The sequence below is a fragment of the Haplochromis burtoni genome, unplaced genomic scaffold (genome assembly GCF_018398535.1).
Source record: "Haplochromis burtoni strain Fernald_Lab_line unplaced genomic scaffold, NCSU_Asbu1 Contig_15, whole genome shotgun sequence".
NCBI lineage: Eukaryota > Metazoa > Chordata > Actinopteri > Cichliformes > Cichlidae > Haplochromis > Haplochromis burtoni.
Window position 1 is genome coordinate 958,310 of NW_024582376.1, and position 20,084 is coordinate 978,393.

General features: G+C 40.2%; 1 protein-coding gene across 4 annotated transcripts in view; it reads left to right on the forward strand.

Annotated features, from left to right (window-relative positions):
- Positions 1 to 20,084, forward strand: part of rsrc1 (arginine/serine-rich coiled-coil 1) — a 121,207-nt gene that overhangs the window by 20,028 nt on the left and 81,095 nt on the right. For all 4 annotated transcript variants that reach the window (XM_005915812.3, XM_005915814.2, XM_005915811.1 and 1 more), the window contains exon 4: positions 2,720 to 2,929. In XM_005915812.3, coding sequence (XP_005915874.1) covers positions 2,720 to 2,929 — 210 coding nt within the window. The remainder of the gene's footprint in view (positions 1 to 2,719; positions 2,930 to 20,084) is intronic.

Here is a 20,084-nt window from a genome sequence, read left to right on the forward strand (position 1 = left end):
GTGCGTGCGTGCGTGCGTGCGTGGAGGGAGGAGGTCTGCACATGGGGGCAACCAGCAAGGGCCTTTTATTAGAAATGAAAATATGTTTAGGTCATAGGGGGACCCATTTTCCCTGGAGATAATAAGGCCAATAAAATGTAAAGCAGGGGAAGGGCTTGGAATGGGGTCCAACTGTGGCTGTTTATCTGTGTGTGTCCTGCATTAGCCCATTTATCCCCAGCCTTAAATTAGCTAATCATTCTCCAAGGGGAAGGACTTGGTCAGGAAATTGACATTTAGCAGCATAGGCTCACTCTATTAACTACAGTAAATTTAATTTGCTGCACACCCCAGAAGTGGGCTGTTTTCTTTGCCATCAGAGGGAGGAAGGGAATGGGAGACAGAGACAGAGAAATAGAGGGAGAGGGAAAGAGGGAAGTTCTGTTTATTGCATCTACTGCTTCTGACCACAATTTGCTTGGCTGTAAATATAGGACTTGGACTTGGAACACTGCGGCTCTGTTGTATTTCCCCTCATGTACTGCTGATTAAAAACATACGCATGCATTGTCAACACATATATTCACTCATTCCAAGGTCAGTCAGGGCCATGATGGATTATCTCTCTTGGAGACTCCATACCCCCCAAAAAGTGCAAGATTTTTCTTTTTTCTTTACAAGTGATTCCCTGACTGGCTGAATCATAGTTCCAGTAAAGGCTATATTTAACAAGCCAATCACCATGCCTGGAACTGAAGACTGCTCTCACCTTTACCTATGAATAGGATGTATCATAACAATTATTTTTGATAATCACCCCAGGTTACTGCTTTAGTTTCTGATCTGCAGATGCGATGAGAATGGCTTGGCAGGAAAATTATACCACACAGGGGCTGTTGTAGCTGACTGCAGTGCATGAGTTACATGTTATGTAGTTATGCAGCTGACTCTGAGATTAAAGGTGTCACCTTGGGGATTTTTTCACCATTCTCTACATTTTTTTTTATCTAAAAAAACAAATACAAGCAGAATAATCAATATGTTAATAGTTTTTCCAACAGGAGTGTTTGGTTGGACTTTTGAGGAATGTGGAATTTATTTCTAACATTTAGGATTTCACTGTCAGTTTAAAAAGAGAGAGAGAGAGAAAGTGTAGACATAGAGCACAGAAACAGAGCAGGGATTCTCCGGTGATCAGGATCGCCCGGCCTAATTGATTGCAACAGTTGTCAGAGTGTTGTCTGTTAGGATGGTGACAGGCGTCTGAAGAAAATGATTAGTTTTCTGTCGGGAGAGAGACAGCTCTGGATGTCCCAAACTGCAAACTAATAAAGGGGGGAAAGCAATAAAGCTCATGGACAGCAGGTTTGACTGTTTTTATAGACAAATCAATAAAATGATAGATGATGGAAAATAACGGCATCTCAGCTGCCGATTTCTACTGGGGTTTCAAATCATGTTCTTTCCCCTCTGCACACACACAAACGCACACAGTTGTAACACATTTCTGTTTTGATAGGAACATGCAGCGACACATCAATAAGTTTATATTTCAGTATTACTTGTCTTTATGCATCGAAGTCTTTGGGATATAAATTACACTTTGAATTTTCCCTTTCCTGTATGTTCAAAGTAAGTGTGTTTATGTTCGTGTGTCATGGCTAACAAAGTAAATCTCCCACTGCAAATCTTTTTGAGACCAGAGGGCCAGTGTCAGGATCAATACCAATGATAGGTCTTCCTCTGAGCCAGCCTCTAATTGGCTCAATTTCTAAAATGTCAGTGTGGTTTTTCTGTGAGCGTGTGTGTGTGTGTTTATAGTGTGTGGGCTTGTATATAACTAATATTACTGTGGACCAGTGAACGATGAATCTATCAGCTCCTGTGAAATTTGATCTCAGAGTTTCATTTTGTGTTTTAGCAGATGCAAGCCTCAAAGTGTTGCTATGCAGGAATTTCACCAGTGTTTCAAAGCCTGGTAGCTCGGATGGAACTAAATCGATCCTCTACCGAACGTACCGATAAGCAACGGAGTTTTGTTTTATATATGTAGAAAAGTACAACTATTAATTTAGCTAATATAGTTTGGCTTTGTTACACGTATAAAAACAGCTGAAATATATTAAAGCTGTAAAGAAGTTTTATAATAAATTGCCAAACAAATGTAATGACATAAAACTGTTTTAATTGTGAACCCTGTATCCACTTGTGTCCACTGCTGTATGTGAATGTTAACTGGGAATCGACAATCTGTCGCTTATATAGCCTAGAAGTATTGACATGGATGATTCAGCATTATATTGCAACATAAAGTCGCAATTTGCTAAAACCTGAACTGTGTTGGGTGTCATTTCCCATAGTTGTTTTCAGTTTGCTTTGAATTTCAGTTCTGAAAACTGCATATTCTCTCTCACATTGTCAGGTCTTTATCTTGCAGTATAAACAGCCTTGAGGGGATTGTTGTTGTGATTTGGCGCTATTTAAGTAAAACTGAATCTACTATTGTACCTATTTCTATTTCATATTCCTCTTGCCACATTTTTCTGGTGTGAAACAGTTTCAGCCACATTTGATTAGGCATTTAGTGATTAAAAGGCATTCTGGGAAATATAGACACTTACAAGGCAGAACGCGAGTAGCTAAAACAATAAAGGTGCTTTCCCTTTCGTATTACTGTGCCAGAAATGAAAAGAAATGTCAGAGGTTTATTTGCTTTAACTTTTCCTTATCTCTGCTTTAGGTCTCATTCTCGCCACCGGCGGTCTCGAAGTAGGAGCGGCAGTCGCAGCCGGCGAGGTACCCACAGCCGCAAAAGGAGCCGTAGCCACAGCAGGGACCGGAGCCGGCGCAAGGGCCGTGACCGGGAGAGGGAAAAAGACAAGGAGAGAGGACGGGACAGAGACAAGGACAAAGAGAAGGACAAGAGTAAAGATAAGGCAGAGAAAAAGGGGTAAGTAGGATATTATCCCTTATATGTGAGGTGACAGCACAGGTAGACACAAAGATACCTTAATAAGTCTTAGGTACTGTCGACTCTACTGGACCACAGGAGAGCAGAAAATGCTGATTGGTGTAATACGGACATAAATGCGGAGCTCGGTCTCAGCTCCTCCATCCGTCCATCCATCACTCGATCCTTCCATCCATCAATCCATCATTCCCTTTCTTTCTCCATTTCTCCTTCTCATCAAGCACAAGGCAGCACGGGCCATGTAATGCGATATAGTTCCCTCTTGTAAGAGGAAAATCTCACAGTGATATAAAAATAGATGGTAGTTAGGAGTGTTGCACAGGTTCGGTTTTTACTGAATGCGTTGGTCACCAGATGATTTCTGATGTCTTTAACTGCACTTTTCACCCTCTGGACCCGGCAGCAATAAGTCTAGAAACATAACAGGATTATATGCACCTCCAAATGTCTTTGTTGTCTCTGCCAGGAAAAAAAAAACAATAAACAAGAGTGTCTTATTATTAAAGTTAGGAAAGTTAGCAAAGGACATCTACACTTGCAAGTTTATGTCTACTAAAGACTAATACAGACGAGGAACAGGTTCAGAGTGTTAGCAGTTGTACACTCCACTACAGGTATAACTACCTTAGAGGCTTCTCTTTGCGTCTGCCGATATATCCCTCCCCCATCGCGTCATTCTCTAATGTGATTGGGGGCCACTGTAATACGACTGGTACTCTGTTGTTGCTTGTCACATTGAATGGCACAGATGTGTGTATTAAACTGCGGATCCCAAGAGTGATACAGAGCAGCTGTTGTGCTACACATCAGCTTACCAGACTTTAGAAACTCAGGGACAGGCTGAATTTACTTCACAGTCAACAAAACCTTAAGCCGATTAATTGATTAATTCATCGACTGAAAATTTCATGGCAAATGTAGCCTTAATGCTGATAATAAACAAGTATATTCAGCTTAAGAAAACAATCATGGGCACTTTTCAATTTCGGATAAATGATTAGTTGAGGATCTCATTGGCAGATTAGCAGATGCATTTGTCAGTTACTGTCAAAACTCTTGCTTTAAGGATTGCTTATATTATGCTTAAACTTAACACATAAAGTTTTCTGGGAGGAAACACTTTGAGGGAGTATTTTCTAGGCTTTTCATTGGTTTTTCCTTACAGAAACATGCAGTAATAGCCGTACGACAGTTTCTGATTTTATGACTGTTTGATCTGACTAAAATCTCCATTCCTCAGATGTGTTCTTGATGCAACTGTGCACTCAGATGAGGAAACTTATCACTGTAGCGGTGGCTGTGAGAGACCAGAAATGCTGTATGGTATATCTAAGAACTTTTCTATCTTTTTTTTGTTAAGTAACGCACTTGAACAACTGTGGCTGGAAATCACGTGTACTGAATCTCATTAACTGAGTTAAATGCCAAGAAAAGAAGGAAATGTATATCTTTGCTAGCACAACAGATTTTATGTATTTAGGAAGTATTATATATTGACATCATTGAGGAAAACACAAGCACGATCACTAATATTGTTAAACACTTATGTGTTATTCAAGATGTTTATTTAGAATTAAAGATCATAGGGTCGTATTTGTTGATAAGAACAATTTTTGAAGGATTTCTATGTATTCAGCACTTGTTTTTTCATCACTTTTGTTGGTCGTCAGTGAAAAGCTTGGGTGTTAAGACTTCTCTGTATGGCCAGAGACTGGATATTTGCTTTTAAAGGAAAAGTGCTCCCATTTATTTGCCGCCATTACATATTGCCTTTCTTAGATCAGTATCAGGAAAACAAATAAAGCTAACAGTGAAATGTAAGGCCAGTAGACTATATCCATTTTCTTATTAAGGCTTCAATATCCTTTAGCATCGATAGGAATCTCTTCTTTTATCTCTGACCCTGCTTTAGCTTGTCTGTGTGCATATTTGTGTTAAGTCTGTGCGTGTGCGTGTGTGTGCATTTCCACCTGTGGCAGTGTTGATTTATTTCAAAACTGCCTAAGCCTGTGGAGGTTTAAAGATTGAATAATTTCGACATATGGCGCTGACCCACTAACTGACGTGACATATCGAATCAGCACCCACTTCAGTAGGTGCAACTGTGAAATCTGTTGCAATGCACCACTGTGCTAAATCCTACCTTTACAAAGCTTCTACATTTTACATGTATATGGTTTTTAAAGATGTTTTTTTAACGATATCAGGGTGTTGATAGTTTTTTGCCCTTTTACAAATAAAATATAAACATCTTTTCTTTCCAAGTTGTTAATTCTTTTGTTTTTTTGTGGGGGTGGGGAGTTTTAACTTCAGATTTAACACTAAAGACATTATTCTCCAAGACATGTGATATTACTTTACAATAAACTATTGCAATTGTTAATTTTTTTTTAAATTAGATATAAAAGCATCAAGACAGAACAAGGATGTTCAAAGACACTGACGTAGAGTGAGGTATACAAAACACTTTGTACAATAAGTTACTTGGTAATATTCATTCACCAAGTGTCCAGTACACACTGGACAGTTCATATCAAGTTACGTTTTAATTCTGGATATAAACTCTCAGTAACTGTCCCATTGCTCCTTGACCACATCGTTTTTACAATTAAGCCTCCCTAAAATCTTCTCACAGACACCAACGCCTGAGAATTAGTCTGGCACAAGTTACTAAACCAACTATAAATACTGCCATTACATACTTATTCAGCTGTTGTAAGGCATCTCTGTCTCCTAGGAGACATGGTCTTGGTGACCTGGGCAAATTACACTTCAATTATTGGCCTATATAATCCAAAACATCTCTCCAAAAAGGAAAAACACTGGAACTTTTCCAGAATCCAAGCACATTAGTGCCTCTTTCAGTCTTGCATTTCCAGCATAAAGAGTTGGCATTTCATTTTAAAATTGATAAATAGTGTTTGAGATGATTTTAGGAAGATATGTTTTCAGCTTAATTTTGACTTTTGATAGTACAACATCACAGGTTGGATAGCTGTCAGTATGGCTGCCATTTATGCCTACAGATGCTGATATGATCTTATAACTGTCCAAAATCTGCTTGATGCTCACAGGAGTTTAGCTGCCTAGCATGTCCTCTTTCAGCAGAAGTAAGGCAGAAGCAACAAGATGCTTCAGGAATATGTAAAACATTTTTTTCCCTTTTTACTGTATCTAATTTGAGAAGCTACTTCCTCTTCCTTTTCCATTTCCATTCTTCTTCTTTTTTTAATGGCAATGGGGGTAGGGTCTATGCAAGCCCCTGATCCTCACCACTTGAACACAAACACCTGCGCACTCCCACATACTATTACACTCCAGCCTCATTTACATCCAGGTTTTCTTGCTGGGTGATAGGAGAGGAGTGCGGCGGCGGTGGTATGCTGATGGCGGGGCGGGGTGGAGAAGCGGCTCAGGAGCTTTATAGTGTCTGTCAGGATGAAAGAGGGGCCCCTCAGTGCGGCACCCTGACACCGACTCTGTGTGTGCGCACATGTGTTTGGTGTTGTTGTCATTAAACATTTAAGACTCCTCTAGTATGACAGCAGGCAACTTGGTGCTCCAGCGGCATGTTTTCATGCAAAATTTATTGAAAAAGACGAGCTGTTGTTAAGAGATCTTGTTGCTTTTCACCAGTGGCAAAGGGTAAGTGGGTGATTGTAGGGTTGTGTGTGTACTTGTATACTTCTATGCAAGTGTGTGTGCGCGTGTGTGTGTTTACACAGGATTATGTACAAGGTTAGTAGGTCAACTTTGCTCTGGATAAGCATCTGGGTTATTATTTGCAGAGAGGGTGTTAGTTTCCTTTAATTTAACCACCACTTACATTGTTTACCTTTTCTTTTCATTGACACTTTTCTCAATAAGATTGCATGCTTGTGTCCTGCATGCTGTTTTTATTCAGCATTAAGCTGAATGCAGTGGTGATTTTTAACATGTGCCCAGTGCCCTTTGATGAGCACTTCTCTTTCATGATTTATGATGACAATAATTGAGAAACTATCCTTTTCATGGATGAGAAAAAAAAAAAAAAAACTCAAACGGTTTAACACAGTTTCATAAAGACATCATGACCTGTTTATTCTCTAGATTAAATTTCAGCAAGCTGTGAGGGTTTTTTTTCCTTTTTAAAATTACCTGAATTACTTCATAAATTTTCCACGAGTAATGAAATATGCCAGGGGCAAAGTTCAAGAAGATCAGATTACATCCAGAGTGTATTTGCTGTCCTCAAAACAATTGTTAGAGTGCATCACCTAAATGAATACACATGCTAAACCTTCAAACCCCTGCACAGCTCTACGGTTACTGTGCAAAAGTCTTGAGTCACCCCACATTTCTTTATATGTCGCTAGGAAATAGATGCAGTGACTCATTGAAATGTGTGCTACCTTGCATGAAAATACAGCATAGAGGCAAAAACTGCTAAATTGTGCCAAATGTTTTGGCAATAGCTCTTTGGCAATCAGATTGCTGGTGCAAAAATAACAAAACATTTGTCAAACTGTCGTATCTCTTACTGTTTTTGTAGATTCTACTATAGAGATGAGAAGAAAGGCTTTTTCTGACAGGCTATTTTTTCTTATTTTCTTTTCGTTATGTGTAGACCCAACACTGGTTCATCTCGTGAGTTAGGTACCTTTTTTATTTTTGAATGAGTCATAGATCGGCGTTAAGTATCTTAACAGACAAACAATAAAAAAAGGACTGGACTGAAAATGAGTGAAAAACTAAAAGACTTTCAGAAAATCTATTGCCCAACAAGAGAGTCTGGCTCCATGGAAACAAAATGTAAAGAAACAAACGGTGGCTCAAGACTTTTGCACGGTACTGTAATCCATCAACTACAATGCTGATCTGGAGCAGGATTTATTTTTAGGTGAATCTAAACTCATGCAAGTCTTTCTTTGAAAAAATACCACTAAATTAAGGCCGTCTGAACACCCCTGGCAGGCGATAGAATTACTGCCGAATGACAATTTTCTGAATATATATAAATTAGCTTTGCAGCGCACCAGATACTTTCTCATAATACCTTGTGCACAGGTCAAGATTAATTTTATTTGTCAGAGTTTTATCGTATTCCCTGAAACAAAGTACAAGAGGTAAACAGTGTCTCATGTTAACAAGTGCACACCTGCCCCCAGGCTGGTACTTGACAGAAGTAAGAGCGTATTTCACCTGATGTTCCGACCCAATTCACACCCCTGATTAATGAGCAGACACTGAGAATTTACGCTAACAGATGGCTGTTTCTTCACAGAAAGTGACAGGTTTTAAGCATTTTACATTTTTATTTATTTATTTATTTTTAATCTACAACTAAATTTTATAGTAAGAAGTAAGTGTTTGTTAGTAAGTACGGGTTTGGCATCATTAAACGCTGTAGTGGTTCAGGCTTTGATCAGGCTTGAAGGGATTTTGTTAGGTCGTGGATGGAGAACAGTCTCCAGTTTTTCTGCATTTCATTATATTGTTAATGCATGCATACGCCATACACACAGGTGTGCACACTCTCACTTTTCCCCCTTCTTCTCTTCATCTCAAGCAACCTTCTTGGAATTCAATGCCTTCAACAATTTTTTTTTTTTACTTCTTTAGGAGAAGCTTTTGCTTTGGGTGGTGCTGACCTCTTTTCTCTGTAACAGATCATAGAGGTACTGCAAGCTTCACATGCTTCACATGCTCATTCTGAGAGGTCTGTCCAATTAGGCTGAACTCCTTGCCTATGCCGGGTCACGGGAACACATTGGTTCATCGTACTCAATTTAATGTAATTTGAGTAAGAAATGGGCACAGGCTGGGCAACCGAGGCACAGAGAGCAGCATGGAGACCTCATGGCAGCAGAGAGCCATCTTTTCCCTGTGCATGTAAAAGGAGTTTGTCTAATGAGCTTAGGGTTAAAGAAATGAAAAGACAGCCTACCTTTCATTAAAGCCTTTTTTTGAAGTCCTTTTCTATGAAAGAATCATTTAGAGGTTTTTGTCTGCTAGAGAGGAACAGCAGTTCAACAGAATAGGACAGCGTAGTTCACATTGGTAGAGTTTCTTTTTAAAAAAAAACAACAACATTAATATAAAACATATTTTCTTGACATTTTTATACAACAAGCCGTCCTCACCAACCCACCCATTGCTGTTTTCTTTCTGTGAATGTGATTGTTTAGTAATTCCTCTCATTAGTCTGTTTTCCCTGCTGACAAACTAAACAGAACCCAACCTCACCACAGGGGTCCCAGCAGGACCTGCAGGCCTGAGTTTGGCTAGCTTTGCTCCATTGCTCAGCCTTAACCTCTGGAAGCCGGGATGCTGTGAGGCAGAGAGAGAAAATAAAACAAGACCCTAGACACCGGCACACACACATTTTCACTTACTACTGTTGATTTTCTCTCCCTTCTTGTCTTACTCTGAGGAAATGATTGTCTGCTTCTTTGCTTCTGTTGAACATCTATCAGCTCATTAGTGTTGGTAATACACAGAGAAAGTAAGTGTGTTTGTGTGTGTGTTTGTGGGTGTGTAGCCCCTGCCTGCGGCATCCTCTCAGCCTGGTGGGAATGTGTGTATGGGTGGTGTGGATGGGACCACTAGCTGCTGCTTCTGTGTGTGTGTGTGTGTGTGTGTGTTTGTTGTATTTGCATTTCACTGCACTCTTGCAGGACTCTAGGCTGTGTCTGGCTCTGGGAGCGGGTCCGGGGAGGTAAGAGAGACTTCAAACACCGTCCTCGGAAGGTTAGGATACACTCACATTGACTTAAATCAATGAACTGTAAGTGTGTGTTTTATTTGTGTGTGCGTCAAGGGGGGTAGCCTAGTGGCCAGGAGCAAGATGAGACGTGGGTGAAGCTGAAGAGGAGTAGGTGTGCGTGTGTGTAGTCTGGGTGGGGGCTGGGTGGCTGAAATAGGAGTGATGCCTACATGCAAAGGGTGGACAGCGAGCATGTGCACACAGACACACACTCAGGTCCCAGTAGATAAATGCACACACAGTTTGGTTCAGCTGTAGCATTTCTTGGCCTATGGCTGCATGTAGTCGTTATTTCTTTTTTTTAATACAAATAATGAGCAGATTAGATTAAAAAACAAACAAATAAAACAAAGTAGTAGTCTTTAATAATAGACTTACTTTACATCTAGATAACCCTTTTAGATACAAAAGCAGGTCATCTAACTAGACTCCACACCCCTTCTCCAAAACCCGGTTTAAGGCCAAAAGAAGTGAACAGTATAACGACTTATAAATAGCTTTGTCAAAAGGGTATTATCATAGGAATCCTCCACAGGGATCTATGCAACTTGTAGCTCCAGAAAATGTATTTGGTCTTTGCCCGTCTGGGGCGATTAATGGTTCGTAAGTGCCACGTATGATGCAGACAGGAGACACAGACAGTGCATTCATTCTGTGGGCGTGACCCATTTCTGAAATTTATGTCACTTGGACTGGTTATGCAAATGTGAAACACATAATTAGTGCTTTTTGGGGATGGTTGGATGGTCTGGGAAGATTTCTTTGGTTCCCGTTGTCTCTGGAAATATTTTTCTGCTTAAAAAAATCATAGAAAAAGGTCAACTTTCACTCCTTCACATTTCTTTGCCTATGTCAGTATTTTACTGAAATAGTGGATGGGTATGGGTACAGTCAGATTGATATTTCCTCCTGAAATTTGAGGTTTTTACAGCTTTGGGATGTTAAACAGCAGTCCCAGGCTATGAGAGATTAGCCTGATTTCAGGCTACCGCCCTGAAACTGAACTGAAAACAAAACTAAAAGTCAATAATGGTGATAATTCTTACTATTATAATGTTTAATATATGATATGATGTATTGTTAGTTATTAACGTTATTATAAATAAGTAATCAGAATCTCTTAAGACTGAAATGAATAAGAGGGCTTTCTTGCTGTGTTTGGCTGAGAATGACCTCCCTGTTTCCTGTGTAAACTGGTGTGTGGGTGTGCGTGTGTGTTTGCATAGACAGAGAGGGCGAGAGAGAAAAATCTGGCCACTTTTAATCACAGGAGAGACACCCTGAGTGAGCGATAGAGAGCTGTGACAATCCACTTACTGCGCTCTGTAATCTGTTTAACCATTTAGTGAGTTGTTAAGGGAGTATGCAAACACTCACATTGGGGGGAAAAAGAAAAAAAAGCACACTAAACACCCTGCAGGCTGTAGCGGCGCACAGGACAACTTGGTAGCAATTCAGTGCCGTTACACATCTAGGGAAGAGTGTGTGTGTTCATTTGTTTGTGAGTGTGTTGATGTCTTTGAGACCTACTGTAGGCACTGAGAGAAGCCAGGCCTGGAGCGTGATGACAGAGACCAGACCTGGCCAAATAGAAGATCCCCCAATCCAATTACCCTGTTCCTCTCTTTTATTTTCTCCTCTTCTCTCCTTGCCTCTCCTCTCCTCATTTTATGGCCTTTTTCTTAGCAGGAGCTAGTGATGGCAGTCCTGGCTGCTGTTTAAGTGGCTGGCTGCTCTGCTTTATGGATCAGGAGAGGATGCGGGCAGGATTATAAGCAGCAGGTTATGAGCAGCAAACACGACGGGCCAGCTCCGATTTTAGGAGGGTTTATGTTGCGCTTGTCGACGAAATACGTTTTTCTGCACTCTCTCTCCCTTTCTGGAAAAGCTGGGTTAGTTTGGTTTGGAGGATGCAGAGTGGTGTTGAAGGCAAGGAGGGGAGCTAAACGAGAAGGCGGTTATGCAGAATGATGTGTAAAAGAGACGCACTGTTAATGTTTAATTTTCTCCAGGCTCCGGTGCTTATTCATCTGCACCAGGGGCAAGGAAAGGTGTTGACTGAAGTCTTTATGAGGAAGGCTGAGAGTGAGAAAACGTTATAGAAAGTGATGTTCCTTTTAGTTGAATTGGCAAAGTAACATGAAGAAGAACAGCAGACGATGGTTTTCAGTTAGCTGAGGAGTACCTCTCACCGTGCATTTGACCTCTGCTGGCCTGAGACAAAAATACTGCTCTGCAGGTCTTCCCTGGTGGCATTGATCATTGCAAGAATACCTCCTTCAGACTGGGTAAACAGCTTTCCAGGCATTGAGTTTAAGTACCATGACTCAGTTGTAGAAGTAAGGAAGTAAATCTTGCCTGAGAGGGGTGTATAACAATCATCCTCAGCGGAGGTTTGAAATCGACAGCCATGCTCAGAGTGTTTTTTTTTCTTTTGCGCAGAAACGAGCTGAAACAAAAGAGTTGTGATCGTAGTCGCCGATCACGCAAGTGGGTGTGTGCTTATTTGTGTCGCTGATGGAGTTGGCGGACCCGCACGGCTTATGCTGAACATTTAGTAGCCGCAGGAAACTTACGAAGCCTCCCTCCTCTTCTTCCTCCTTCCCTCCTACCCATTTAGTCTGCCTCTTTTTCAACAGAAGTTTAGATCTCTGGGCCGATGTTTAATTCATTTGTACTAATGTCTTGCTCACTCCGGCTCTCCTTCATCCTCGTGTGCTCTGTCTTACTCTCTCGCCAGCGTAGTCCCTGTGGTTCTCTAATAGAGTTATTCCACCTTGCATCTCACTCATTCTCCCTAACACACACACATCGCTCACTCTACTTCTGTCCACTTTTTGCCAGTAGCGTATATGCATTCTTCATTTTTGTATGATATATCGGCTCTTCTTGCAGTTTAGATGCGTGAGTAATACTGTGGAATTAATGGCAGGCTGTTATATGAGTTACTAGTCTTTTCTCAGATCCGATGCTGTATGTTTCTCATTGCTTACTGCCTTACTGTAACTGCCTCTTCTCTTCTTTTTCGCTCTCTCTTCTCTTTTTTTGTGCGCCTCTAATTCTCTGTTTCTGCCTCTTTCTATGCCCAGTTCTGACGACACGGAAAGTATGTACAGTGTGTATAAATATCGCGGGCACTGCTGTCTAATCAACAGAGTGAAATAATTCACTTCTTTTCTTCCACGTACACACTCACTGATGGAGGCCAACTGAAATCTGTCAGTGCCGAGCTGTATGTGGAAAATGTTTTTAGGGGAAAATGGTGGAGTATTTCACAAAAATGAAACAGAGTAGCAAATCATCTCGTTAAATTTTCAAACACATATTAATCAGAATGAAAAATGCCACTGGAGCTAATGTTATGGCACGCACATTTTGGCAGGTATACATATGCCATAATTGCTGTATGTTGAGTGTGCATTAGAGAGGAGAAGTTTATTTGTGGTCATACTGTATGTTGAAATCTCTCATGTATAGAAAGCATGTTACTGCACACTGAGCAAGATTCTGAGATTCTTGCGGTGGCTTCGCTTTTAGAAACATGAAGATGTTTTTCTACAAAACTGTTTGTGTTTTGCTAAAGACTTTGACAAAAATGATACCCAAAGTGAAAATCCCAAAAAGTGATCACAAACGTGTAACATTAGATTTTAATCTGGACTTTTTAAGACCTAAACAAAATATGCCAACACACACACATACGACACAGTTTGGTCTCTACCAATAAAGCGTTTAGAGTAGAATGGAGTAGATTCAGGTCTTCAGAGTAAGGTTAAACACTTTCTTTGCAATCTTTGTGTGCACGTTAGCCTTTGCTGTGTTCGTTTGTCTTCTTGCATTACTCGAAGACTTGGGTTAACTTTTCTTTCTTTATTTCTTTCTTTTTTTTTCTTTTTACCACTTTTCCTTGAAGTCTGCAGAAAAACAGACACACACACATGCATGCACGTACACACGAGCGCTCCTGACATTTCTCCCTGTAGGCTAAACTGCAGAGTGCTTGGGGCCATGTTGTTTTGTCTTCTGACAGACAGAACGAGAGAGAGAAAAAAAAGACAGTTACCCTGGCCGGTGCTTACGCCAGTTTGACACCACAGACACTGAAGGGGGGGGGGGGTTGAACGAAGAGAAGTGAAAAAGGCACAGTAGAAAACGGTGTGTAGATGATATGAATAACAATGTACGCGGTGTGTCTCCCTGGACCCTGATAACCTGCAGACCAGAGCTCGGTGCCTGTGACAGGCTGGCCTTTGTGGCCACTTTATCCCGCCTGTACACTTGTAAGGTAGAGCCGGGATAATCACACCTAATCTAATTAGGCTAAAGAGGGCCATGACTGAGGCTGGCTACGAGCAGACTGGGCACTCTTTCTCTCTCACACACACACTCACACACTCCCTCACTCACAGATACACACACACATCAACAAACACAGCTCAGCAGTGAAATCCTGTTTGCATCAGAAAAATAAGGTTGTCATATTGATTATGTAGATGAGGGACTAACGGGGGCTAACTGCCTCTCGGCCAGCCGGTTACAGCTGACAAAGGCTAAAGGGAGGGATGCAGAGAGAGGAAAGAAAAGATTAGAACAGGTTTAGCTCTGTTTTCCCTCTGCCACTTTACATGTACCACTGTTTGGTTCAGTGCAACCTACTGCTCCTGCTGCCACTAAACTTGAGACTGAAAGTAGGTATAAAATAGGGAGACTCTTTAAATGCACGCACCCTAAAATTCATGCAGATTTTTTTATTTGACTTGCAATAACTCAAAATACAGGTAAGAGTATACATAGACAGATTCAAACATGCAGTAAAAATAAGATGGGGAAAAAGTGTAGCACTACTAAAGCAATATTTTACAGTGCTTTAGTTGTGCTGAATGAATATTTTTAATGCCTACCAATCTAATGTTTATATTCTTGCTGAATTAGTGTAAAAGAAATGCATTTATCGTGGGCTTTGTGGATGTTTTTTTTCCCCAGAACTTGAGCAGAGATTTCTTTAGTTTTATCCCTAATATTTTGCCCTAATTAAGTATTTGAAAATAGTAAGTCATTGACTCTTAAGTGGAAATCATAAAATCAGGAAATATCAGTTTGGTTTTCTTCTATAGATTCCTTAGCTGCTTGTGTCAGCTCTAGTTGTCTCTGTACAGTTGCTTGTAAGGACATGTAGTGGATACATGGCTATTAATAACTTGTCTTCAGGTGTGTGTGTGTGTGTGTGTGTGTGTGTGTGTGTGTGTGGGTGTGTGTGGGTGTGTGTGTGTGTGTGTGTGTGTGGTGTGTGTTTGTGTGTGTGTGTGTGTGTGTGTGTGTGTGTGTGTGTGTGTGCTTGCATGTAAAGGGGGAGTAGGTATTTGTGTGCGGCAAGCCAGCAGCCAGATTGCTATTTCCCCCTCTACCCCGTATAGAAAGGCCTGGGTATTCTCTGGATGAGGGTGTGATGTACAATTGAAGGGCAGGATTGAAACTGATTACCTTGTTAACTCCTGGCACCCACTGGCAGCTTGAAATAGACCTGAGCACCAGGGCCTGATTTGCAAATGAATTACCTCTCGCCTGGCCCTCCCCTTCCCCTCCTCTTCATTCCCCCGTCTTCCTCCCTCTCTTTCGTTCTTTTTTTTTCTTTTTTCTTTTTTTTTGTCCATTCGGTGCCAAGATCATCTTTTTATATTGTGCCATGACAGATGCTGTGCCGGGCTGCCATTGTTCCCCATCAGTTTTCTGGGGCCGAGAGGAGAGCCAAAAGATTTCCACATGTGATTTTAACACAGCCACCACCCCCCCAGTCCTTGCCGTATAGCCCACTGTAGTCTTTGTGTACCAGTACGGCAATCTACATAGTTTTGGAACAGGCAGTAATGTTGGGGAGCGTCATTGTCTCAGCCTCAATAATAGAGAGGCATTTCTCTGATTAGGAAAGGTTATAATTGGGAAGTATGAAAAGGACCACTGGCTATTGAAGAAAACCATGGGGAAATTGATTGCTCTCCATGTCTCCCTTTTGCTTTTCTCTCTATGTCTTTGTCCTGATCTCCCTCTATGTAACACGATAAAAAGAAGTCAATTTTCTTTAAAACTTGGCCCCAGTCCTCAGATCCCTCCAGAGCTGGTGTGTATAGGCTAAGAAGGGGGAGATATAGTTTTTTAAATAGGGAGACTTGTTCTGTGTGTAATATTTTATCCGCGATATGACGTCTTCAGCAGTTTAGCATTTCTTAGCTCACAGGGAGCTGAAGGTGGTCCTTTAACTATGGCCTGCTGGTGTTTGATTATGAGAACGGTTGTCTGAGCTGTTATCAGAGTGACAGATCAGAGTCATTGCCCTGTACCCAGGACGCTTAAGCCAAAGGAGGGCGATGTGTTTCTCAACCACAGCAATAATAAAAAAAACAACAACTATATATTAAATACGAGAGATGCCCGGTAGCAAATTTCTTCGGTTGTTATAATTTTTTTCCTTTGTGTGACCTGCTGATACCAACTTTTTTTGCTTCTGTTATTTTCTTTCTGAGAACTGTATAAACTAAAATGGAACTTTTCCACAATGTGAAATATTTTTGTCATAAAAAAAACAATAAATCTCCCCAAACTACAGGTTCTTCTCCCACTGAAAACAATTGAGAATAAGGTGCTGTGGTACAGGAAATTAGTACAAGTAATTAACTGAAAATGAGTTGCTGTACACCCACCTTTACTTGACATATTTTGTGTTGCAAAACAAAAGCAGGTGGAACAGATTTATATAACAAAACAAGTGTCAGGTACTTTAATTATTTTCCTGTATGTTTATAACTTCACCAGATAACAGAATCTGAACCCTTTTGTGTTTTTCGTTGGTCTCCATAAATGTCCTCAGGATGACTTTGATCCTTTGCTCATACCGAGGCTTCTGGCTGACTCTGAACCCAGACAAATTTAGCATTAGCCACTTTGCTTTTATTAGATTCTTTGAAATATCCATGTTGATCTAGGTGAAGGTGATTTGAGTGTGTGATTATATTTGTTGGGATGATTTTTTTATTTTAATGGAGTGAGTCCTGTTTATAATTTTAGACCCTTCCATATTTTGTTTTGATTTTACATATGATGTAAATGAATCAATATATTGATGTTAATCTCCAAGTTTGTTTATTTAAACCCAATTCTTGAATTGCCTTTGTACTTTTTATCTGTCTTGTGATTTTAAGTGATTTTCACAGTTGTAGACACACCTGTGGAGTTTGTCTTCTTGTGTGGTGGATTGCTTAGAGCTTAGGTGTAACTTATAATCACATTCTGTAAAAGGTAAAATCAACATAAAATTGATTATGCATTGGTGACACTTTTTTAAAAAATTAGTTTAAACCTAGTTTGGCATTTATACTCTCCAGTTTAATCATTTGCTAATATAACTAATCTATCTTTAGAAAGAAAATTATTTTCAGTCTCCACTACAAGGTTCACCAACACCAGTCTCTCCATAATTTGTCCCTTTCTTTGTTTTCTTCTCAGTGCTATTTGTATTCATAATGCCCACCATACTGAAAAAAAATGCCTGTGTTTGTCATTGATGACTTTGTTGCATTTTTGTGTTGACTGTACAAAATCAGGTCCTGTCAGTTAATTAGTGTGGGCTAAATAAATGTTTTTTTTTAGTTTGGAGACACTGATAAGATAGTAGTCATGATGCTGCTTCTTGAAAGGTTTTCCCAGTTTCACATTGTGACGATATTGCTGTTTCTTATTATAAATGAAGATGATGTTAATCCTGTCAGCTCAAGTAATAAACCCTGGAAGACTTTAAAGAGATGTATTCTTCATTTTCTCGCTCCACAAGTGTTGCTGTCGCTCTTTTATTTGGGCGTTGGTCCCGTGTTTGGCAGACACGGGTAACACGAACAGGTGTCTGCTAGCGTTTTTATCTCATACAACAGAAAGAGCCTCCTTAAATCAACTTCTTCTTTTCATATTCATACTTCTTTGACTTTTTTATTGACTGCACTTAAACCTCCTTGAGAGAAACATAAAGTGCTGAATTTTTTACCCCCATTTTAATGGGCTGCTTTTCTCTACCATTTTGGGATTATGCTAAAGTAAAGCCCCTTCCACTGGGAGGGAGGTCAGCTTGTGTACCCGCAAATGTATGTGTGTGTGCGCGCGCGCGCCTGTATGCATGCTGAATTACATAAAAGCATAGAACGATAAGTCTGCGTTTTGTTCCCTCTCTGTGTTCTGCATGGAAGAGTGACAGCCCCCGACTTGCCCCTGTATTATCCCTTTCTGTGTATATGTGTGTGTGAGTCTGAGAGTGTGTGTCCCACCAGCCCTCCTCTTAGCTGTATAAAACCCTGAGAGGTAGTTCTGATAGCACACACAAGAATACAATTTCAATTTCAATTGGCAGCCCTGTTAAAAAAGGGCTATGGAGATGGCAATCAGGCCTGAGGGGAAGCTGCACTCCCTGTACTATTGTGCTTGTGCGTGCGTCTCTATACCCAATCCTCTACAGTTCAATATCAAGCTTTATCCCTATATTAGTTAAACAGGCAGATCCCACTGATGTGGACTCTGTATTAGTGTGCTTTATGTGAGTGTGTACGTGTGAGTGAATATGCTTGCTCCAGTGTCCCCATCACATTGACTTTTTAATAAATATGCCTGCCATTCTGTCAGCAGTCAAACAACATATGAATGCTCAATGACACGCTTGACAAGGCATGCAACTGTAGCAAATGAGTCACAAATTCACACACTCTCTCTCACACACACATATACACTCGCACACTCTCTCACTCTCTCTTATGATGTCTTCTTTATAGTAATACGGTGTCTTGCCTTCTTTTGCTCCTGCTCTGCTCCTCTTCTCACGATCAGTGACTGATGATAAGTTGAGGGTGAAGAGGCTGCTGAGGGCCAGGTTTTTTATTTTATTTTACTTTTTAATTGTATGAGAAAATACAAAAATGCACTGTTGCTAATCAAAAGGTTAAAGACTTCTGTTGGTTATACAGTCGCAAGATATCGTTTGTGAACCCTTTGTTTGGAATACCAAGAAGTCTTCAACTCACAGTTATAGATACAATATGACAAAACTAATAACATGCAAACGGTTTCACATTAAGTGTTTTCTTTATGGATCACACTTTTTTGGTTAGCTTTTCGTTTTGTTTTGTTTCTTGCTAAATGTTATGTTTTAAGTTTTTCTATAAACCACCACATTTCTGGGATTTTCTGAATGAAAGAGATAAAAGTTAATCACCCCAAATGTAAAGCATTATTTGGCTGTTTGGCTTCCTCAGGTTTTGTAAATCGGCAGCAAAAGAAAGTCATGTTTTGTCATGGCAAAGTGAGAAATATCTAGTTGAAGTTGCTGCTGCTACTGCTTGTCACCTTTCCATCGATCGCTGAGCGATTAATGAATCTTACTGTAATGACCGTAGCATATGTATATATAGGTCACCATGTACCCTATCTCCTTCTTAACAGGTGGGCCTGTCGGAAAGAAACTTTGCACAAATATCGTCACACATATGATTAATGACATCCATATGTTTTCTAATTCTTTTGATTTTCCTGTAAATTATGTTTATTTCATCATATCCTTGTGAATGCGACGTTGCATTCTCCGTTTGTTTCCCATGCCGCGTTCAACGTGTCACCTCTACGTAACTTAACGGTCATCAAAAATGTTATCTGTGATGGAATTTTGTTCGAGTCACCACTAAATACAGAGTGAAGACTTATATAGATCATACGGGCTAGTATGTAGATTAAGGTTTAAAAAGGTAAAACTGTTTTATTATTTTAGTCAGATTATATTGGACTATGATAGATTATGGTCTTTCAACATACAAAGTACATTTTAAATAATTAATTCCTTAAGCAAAATCTCCTGATGTTCCCTTGTCCTGACTTATCAGCTGTGATGCTGTGACAAATACTTGGAGTGATGCTGCAGGGAAGTTTATGCTGAGCTTGATTTTTAACAGCTAACAACACATTTCTACATATACGTGTTCCTACAGTAGTGCCACCGTCACCACAACAGTTTCCTGTGTAAGTGCTTTGTGAGTTTGCTATCAAATCGTAACTATGTCCGTCTCATTAGTTTAGGGATTTATTTTTTGCAGGTATGCGAGGATATGACAAGTTTAGTGTTAGCACGTCAGCTGGCAGCAGTGTTACGTGCTAATTCAAAAGTGCTGTAACAACAAGTGTAAAATATGACTTTCCATACGGGGTAAATCAGTGAAATAGGGTAATGTGTAATACAATACATTACAACACAAGTAATAACATGGTATGTTCTTATTATAAGTCATTTTTATTTAATAGGAAGCCTCTTATGGTTCCTGAACTGAAACTGTGAGTAAAGGGCAGTGAAATCATTACAGTCAGATAAAG